We start from the raw sequence: 8,276 nt of genomic DNA on the forward strand, positions 1-8,276 counted from the left end.
GGATTCGCCCATACGTGCTACATGTCCTGCCCATCTCAAACGTCTGGATTTTATGTTCCTAATCATGTCAGGTGAAAAATACAATGCGTGCAGCTCTGCGTTGTGTAACTTTCTCCATTCTCTGTAACTTCATCCCTCTTAGCCCCAAATATTTTCCTAAGCACCTTATTCTCAAACACCCTTAATCTCAGTTCCTCTCTCAAAGTGAGAGTCCAAGTTTCACAACCATACAGAACAACCGGTAATATAACTGTTTTATAAATTCTAACTTTCAGACTTTTTGACAGAAGACTAGATGACAAAAGCTTCTCAACCGAATAATAACAGGCATTTCCCATATTTATTCTGCGTTTAATTTCCTCCCGAGTGTCATTTAGATTTGTTACTGTTGCTCCAAGATATTTGAATTTTTCCACCCCTTCGAAGGATAAGTAAATCTCCTATTTTTATAGTTCCATTTCGTACAATATTCTGGTCACGAGACATAATCATATACTTAGTCTTTTCGGGATTTACTTCCAACCCTATCGCTCTACTTGCTTCAACAAGAATTTCCGTGTTTTCCCTAATTGTTTGTGGATTTTCTCCTAACATATTCACGTCATCCGCATAGACAAGAAGCTGATGTAACCCATTCAATTCCAAACCCCCTGTGTTATCCTGAACTTTCCTAATGGCATATTCCAGAGCGAAGTTAAAAAGTAAAGGTGATAGTGCATCTCCCTGCTTTAGCCCGCAGTGAATTGGAAAAGCATCAGATAGAAACTGGCCTATACGGACTCTGCTGTAAGTTTCACTAAGTAACCTTTTTTATACTTATTTTATACTTATACTTATATATTTCGCACACCTCTACTCCCTCTTTGTTATCTGTCCGATTCCACAGTCTTTCTCGGTATCATAACTTAAATACTCGGTCACAATATGATAACAGGCTAGAAATACCACTGCACACATCATCTCTTTATTCTTCATCTTTCACTGTTGCTTCTTCTCGTCACTGGAATTCTCTGCCGCCTGAAGTCAAGGGCTGCCGAACTTTAATTTCCTTTAAATGTAAATTAGAAAAATATCTTATGATGAGTTGTCAGACCTAACGCTTTGCAAATATTTAATGGAATGTGTTCCACTGTATTTATTTTTTTTCTATTTTTAAGACCTTACGGCCTTAACTCTGCCAGGTTAAATAAAGCCATTATTATTATTATTATTATTATTATTATTATTATTATTATTATTATTATTATTATTATATTTAAGTTCTAATAAGTCTTGTTGTGGTACCTTGTAATTTTTGTCCAATTGTGAGTTTATTTTCTTATAAAATTTTAGAAATTTAGATCTTGCATTTTCTGAAAATATTTGTGGTCGTTCACGTACATATACCCTTAATATGCCTTTTGGTGTCTTGAACAGTCTTGTGTGATGTAAACGGTAGGGTAATTGATAATTTAAGAAGTGGAATTATTTCGTAATGTAAAAATTGTAGATATGACAAGAAAATGTGTGTTATCTTGGTCACAATCTTATTTTATTATCGATAGAAAATTGTTCATTAAACCCTTTTGTGTTTCTTGTGCTCGCAGACGCTGTTCCGCTGGCGTTCCGACGCCTCACTGTGCGGCGGGACACTCTAAACGCGTTGACTCAGGGGTGCATAACCATCAATAACGAACGAAGGATGACCGAGATGAAGCGGACGAGCCTCAGCATGCCTGGCTCCAGCATTCGGTCCGCGCGCGACGATATCGAGGACGTGAGCGAAAACATCTAGGGACGGTCTTGGTCCTACAAGTCCACGGAGATAACAAATTGTTTACCTCTTTCAGCAGATCAAGAAACATTTACCTACGATATATAATATAATAATCATATTTATTACAAAGATAAAAAGAACCTAGTGTCAAATCTGTATACCGAGTACCCGATGCATATTGTAATATTTGTTCCTTCCTTGCTATTTCCTTCCGTCCTTCCATTCTTCTCTTCAATTATGTTTCTTTTTTACTTTTATTGACGCCAATAACTATCAATTTTCTATATTTTTTCGTCTTATTTTAATCATTTGCCTCTTTTCTTCATCCTTACATACATTCTTCCCTTCTCGCGTCTTCTTTCAGTCACCCAAAAATAGTGCATGAAACTCTCTCCCCGTTGTTCCCGTGGTTTCATTTCAGCTTTTGCTTGGGGCGGCAAGATTTTTGGGAAAACCTTATAGAGCAGTGGTATTCAATCATTTTTTTTTTAGCTTACCCCGAAAATACACTTTTCTTAGCTAATAATTATACAGAGTGATTTATATAGAACTGACACATTTCTTTCATTAATTGTTTCAAAACGAATTGTGCTAGCGACAACTTATTATACCTAAAATGTAGAGGAATTTTGGGAGATTATTTACCTCTATAGCAAATGTTGAAAATGTCCTCCATCCTGCATAAGGCACAACTCAACACGTCGTTCCATATTACTGGCCACTCGTTGGAGGACTCTGTTGTTAGCTTGAATCTCCTGTGTGATGTTGTGCTTCAGATCGTCCAATGTCTGAGGACGTGTGGCGTAAACCCTGTCTTTTAAGTAACCCCATAGAAAGAAGTCCGGCGTTGTCAAATCCGGAGATCTCGGTGGCCACAGCTTCCTGGAAATTATTCGGTCGTCATATAACCGGATAAATGGAACCATGCTTCATCTGTGAACCATGTGATGGACAATATGGCAGGATTTTGCACAATGAACGTCTGAAACCAACGACAATAATTCAATCTTTTATCCTTATCTGGTTCCTGTAGCTGATGAACAACCGTAACCCTATATGGCTTTAGGCTCTCTGACACATTGAGTAGGTGTACCCTGTCTCCTGCGACAAACGTCTTAATGATTTTTTGGGTGACTGCTCCAGTCGTGCTCTTACGTCAACAACAACCGTGGGAAGCCTAGATGAACGATGCTTGCCCTTTTCACTCACCAGAGATCCAGTTGTTTCCAATTTGTTTATCAGTCCCAGTATTGTGTTTCTTTTGGGAGGATTGCGAACACCAAATTCTCTCTGGTATGCCCTTTGAGTAGCTGTAATTGAATTCGTAATCCAATATTGCTTCACAAGGAAGAGTCGTTGATTTAATGTGTACTGCATTTTCACGTTGACACAAAATGTCGAAAACAGCTGCCAACAATAGGAATAAAACATAAACATCTGCGCATCTAGTGACAAGGAATCGAAACTCCAGAACATTCTGCTTAATTTGGTGCTAAAATTGGGTCATTGAATGAATTTCCAATGGAATAATTAAAGAAAGAAATGTGTCAGTTCTATATAAATCACTCTGTATAATAAATAACAAAAGACTATGGTTGATATCATATGAGGCGTTTAGTTGCACATACAGATACTCACTAAAACAAAACTTTTCAGTATGAAGGAAAAAGTTTGCAAGGAACCAAGGATTTGCAACCAATACTATACTTTCATCATACAAATCCATGTGATGTATCTGGCTTCGGAGCATAACAATGCTATAGCAGTTGTAGAATCATACGAAGATATGAAATACAACATTAACTCATTTTCGAAAAAAAAAATGATATTTGATTTTGCAACTACACGCCTCATATGCAAAATAACGTATTATTATTATTATTATTATTATTATTATTATTATTATTATTATTATACATATATAGCAGTTATTGATACAATAATAATAGTAATGAATAATGTAAGATGTAACTGAAACAAGGAAAAACAAGGATTTGGGATTGGAAAATAAAATATGCAAACTGCAATTATCAACAAGTATAATGAATTATGTCAGCATTTTTACATTCCTAGTCACTGGGACGCGTACCTCTTGAGACAACCCCACCTACCCCTGAGGTAGCCTACGTGTACCACAGATTGAATACCACTGTTATAGAGTATATCAATATTTCCTTTAAAATGAACTGTTTTCCATACCGTAAACTATGGTAAACTTCACCGTCACATATTTAAACTAGCCTATATCAGAGACACTGAACATATTTTTAAAGTTCATTATTTTTCTCCATAAGCATTCTTTCTTATTATTTTAAATCACAAATAGGTATGATATGGTTAATTTTTTATTGTTTTGTGGTCAATTTTAGTCCACTTCACAGTGCATTTTCAATTTACACTCATAGGCCTATTTTTAACTCCTTAGTTTACTTATACGATGCGTAATTTGCATGATTTTCTACTAATATGACGTATGTGCAAACGAAGCGCACGTTGCGGAGGACTTTTCTCGGTTATACTTCTCCACAAACACTCTCCACCATCCCCCAGTTCTTTTATCATCTGCAATAGCTAAAAATAGGCAGGTGTGAAATCTTGAAGGGAATACGGGTGATGTAGGATGACTCTGGTCCCTGTAGTTTATGAGGAGATAGGACTTGGTTCTGTCAGGGCTGAGGTAGATGTTCTGCCCATCAGCATCGTATTCGAGAATGTCATCCATCGAACTTGGAAAAATTCTCGCATATAGAACACCCAATGGACCAATGCGAGGATAAACGCATGGATCCATTCCGGGGCCAGGCCCTCCAGAATTCGGCCAGCCAATATTAGTCCTTCTGTCCTTAATTTTTCGTTTCTTTCTTTATCCTTTCATTTTACTTCCTTCTTCTTGTATTTCTTTTATTATTTCATCACTTATTCTTTTTTATTTTCTTTTCCCTTTTTATTCAGAATGTTTCTTTTTTCTATTTCTTTCCTTCCCTTTTCTTTATTTTTTCTGTTCCTCCAAAATATATTTAAAAATTTGTATTAATGCTAAATCCATCATGCTTTTTTTATTTAGCGCAGAGAAGACAGCTCCTCTCTTACATAAAACTTTTCTGTTAGTATAAACTTCTGTTAGTGATGTTAAGATTTGAACAATAGAGCTTCCAAAGAAATTGTGACATGGACTCTAGAGAGACTGAGTAACATATAGATAGATTTTGTATGAACAACGTAATATTCTTGTTTTATAATTTATTATTATTTTATTATCCCAATATTAAAATCTTCTGTTATAATTTTCTTGATGTTTACCATAAAAATGTTTGTATGTTCCTAAGTCGACACCATAAGTGACAATGGAATCTACAGAACTGAGGTTCACAAATGTCGCCAGTTCAGCTATTCGTGTTGAACGATACATTATAACTAGACATCGCAAGTTAAGGCACTAAAGGTAGTATTTTATGCGCCTAAAAGGCTCTAAAAACAACAAAAATAGGGCAATAAAAGGCATTGAAATTATACTGAATCACTCATAATTCATAAAGTAAACATCCATAAGACCATAAGTAACTTAACAAAATGCACTGGAAAAGTAGTTTCTTTCTTCTATAGACTTGTTTCACTTGTACTTCTGAATCCACAATTTCACGCCCATAATTTGAGCTACAATAAGCAACAAGCAACTTTTCAAAATTAACACACAAACTTCTGTCACGCTTATTAAACAATATCAGTTTATATGCTGAAAAAGATCTCCCAAGGTATACTGATGTGACTGGAGCATACTTAAACAGTGCCATCCTGGCTACTTAATAATCGTTCCATTAGTAGTGAAGCAGGAAATTCTGCTACCCACTGACGATATAAAGAAGCTTTCCATGTTTTCAATTTTGGAATTTTTCACCATACAACAGTACTCTCACAAAGACAATCTTAGACTGACTGCGTACTTCGTGTTCTCAACACAGTGCTGGAGTCAGAAGCACAAGGTCGATTCCGAAACAAGCAAAACAACAACGCTGCATTGCAACGGTGTGTCCCATACCTATGGCTACTATAAGAACTGCAATTTCCTTAATTTCCAACGCAGAAATAAATGCAGTATTGTTGAGTGAGTAGTCATATAAAGAAAAAAAGGCAAAAAAGTACATAAAAAGCAAAAAAAAAGGGTAAAAAGTACGTATTAAAACAAAAAAAGGCGTTAACGGCAAAAAAGGCAAAAAAAAAGCAAGATCGAACTTCATCAGAATGCTTCATTTCTCATGATTCGTGCACATTTACTAAAAGCCTCTAAATATGAACATTAATATAAAATAGACATTTTCCTAAACATCCGATGTCTAATTATAACCTGTAACAGCTCTTAGGTCTGTAAGTTATTCAGCTGAATGGTTTGCGAAACGCATAGAATGTTTTAGGGAAATATATAATTTTCGTGACGACATTTTTTTTTTTTAGCTGTTGACGAAAGGGATATATGAAAACAATGCACGTCAGACTATTGAGAGCGCGCATGACATGGAGTGTACTTGAAACGTAGTATTTTAACGTATATCATATCCAGCGTAATTTATTGACGCCAGGAAAACATGTTCTTTTGTTTTGTACGAAATAATGAATGAATAGGCTATAGCTTCGTTTAACAACATTCTCCTATTATGTATGCTCTGACGTCAGCAGTTCAGTGCACCATGTTGTTTTCTGCTCAAGGAGAAGAGGAGACAGTTTTGTAAATAAAACTTGTTTGGCGACTCGATACGCCGCCCGCTTGCAATGAGTTATTGGGGCTCTAAACTCTGAAAGACGCCCCGCTGAGGGACCAAGCCCAGACCCTCGAGCTGACAGGAAGGGAGAAAGAGTGATTACATTAAGAACAGACTCCACCACGGACAATAAAATGTTTAAGAGTCCCTTTTTTAACTTCGTGTAACGTAACTTAACAACTGAAGGCTTCGATGTTACAAGGAAGTAACGGAATGCTTCAAAATTTCTAATTCAAACTTGATTATTTCACCTAGCCAGCAAAGATAAGGAGTGTATTGACGAGAAGTTTTATTTTCTAAAAAAAGAACGCATTGTAATACCACTTAGTGATGGCTTTTAGAGAATCCGGAGGTTCATTGCCGCCCTCACATAAACCCGCCATCGGTCCCTATACTGAGCAAGATTAATTCAGTCTCTATGATCATATCCCACCTTCCACAAATCCATTTTTATATTATCCTCCCATTTATGGCTCGCCTTCCCCAAAGGTCTTTTTCCCTCCTGCCTGCCAACCAACACTCTCTAGCCTATGCATTTCTGAACATCTCAAACGTCTGGATTTAATGTTCCTAATTATGTCAGGTGAAGAATACAACGCCGTGTAGTTCTTCGTTGTGTAACTTTCTCCATTCTCCTGTAACTTCCTCCCTCTTAGCCTCAAATATTTTCCTAAGCATCTCATTCTCAAACACCCTAACTTCTGCTTCCTTCTCAAAGTCAGAGTCCAAGTTTCACAACTATACAGAACAATCGGTAATACAGTGCGTTCGTAGCTCGGCCGGACCGTTCTAAATTATTTCCTATTCACAATCGGTTATTTTTATCGATGCTTTATCAAATTACCGTTATCTACTGTCGATGGAATTGATGATAGTGAGATCAGGCCGCCGCGGAACGGTCCGGCCGATCTACGAACGCACTGTATAACTGTTTTATAAATTCTAACTTTCAACTCCTTTGAGAGCAGACTGGATGACAAAAGCTTCTCAACCGAAAAATAACAGGCATTTTCTATATTTATTCTGCGCTTAATTTCCTCTCAAGTGTCATTTATAGGCCTATTTGTTACTGCTGCTCAAAGATATTTGAATTTTTCCACCTCTTCAAAAGGATAAATTTCCGATTTTTATATTTCCATTTCGAACTATGTTCTGGTCACGAGACATAATCACATATTTTGTCTTTTCAGGATTGACTTTCAAAACCTATCTTCTTACTTGCTTCAAGTAAAATTCTCGTCTTTTTTTCTAATAGTTTGTGAACTTTTTCCTAACATATTCACGTTATCCGCATAAACAAGCAGCTGACGTACGAGTAACTCGTTCAATTCCAAACCCTCTTTGTTTTCTTGGACTTTCCTAATGGCATGTTCCAGAGCAAAGTTAAAAAGTAAAAGTCATGTGCATCTCCTTGCTTTAGGACGAAGTGAATTGGAAAAGCATCAGACAGAAACTGGCCTATAAGTGCTGTGCTGTACGTTTCACTGAGACACATTTTAATTAATCGAACTAGTTTCTTGGTAATACCAAATTCAATAAAAATATCATATAATAGGCCTACTTCTCTCTTAACCGAGTCATATGCTTTTTTTAAATCTGTGAATAACTGACGTACTGTACTCTTACACTCCAATTTTTTCTCCAATATCTATCGAATACAACAAATCTGATCAATAGTAGTCGATCTATTACGCCTACAATCAAACTGATGATCCCAATTTTTTACATTTGATTTTTGTCACCTATCGACACACTTGTACGCCATC

The 8,276-nt window shown here is 36.4% G+C and overlaps 1 protein-coding gene across 1 annotated transcript in view; it reads left to right on the forward strand.

The window, feature by feature from the left end:
- LOC138706367 (chitin synthase chs-2-like) overlaps positions 1 to 5,268 on the forward strand; it is a 96,245-nt gene extending 90,977 nt beyond the window's left edge. Inside the window, exon 23 of the mRNA XM_069835559.1 lies at positions 1,587 to 5,268. Coding sequence (XP_069691660.1) covers positions 1,587 to 1,774 — 188 coding nt within the window. The 3' untranslated portion in view covers positions 1,775 to 5,268. The remainder of the gene's footprint in view (positions 1 to 1,586) is intronic.
- Positions 5,269 to 8,276: the final 3,008 nt, after the last annotated feature.

Source organism: Periplaneta americana, chromosome 9 (genome assembly GCF_040183065.1).
Source record: "Periplaneta americana isolate PAMFEO1 chromosome 9, P.americana_PAMFEO1_priV1, whole genome shotgun sequence".
NCBI classification, from domain to species: domain Eukaryota; kingdom Metazoa; phylum Arthropoda; class Insecta; order Blattodea; family Blattidae; genus Periplaneta; species Periplaneta americana.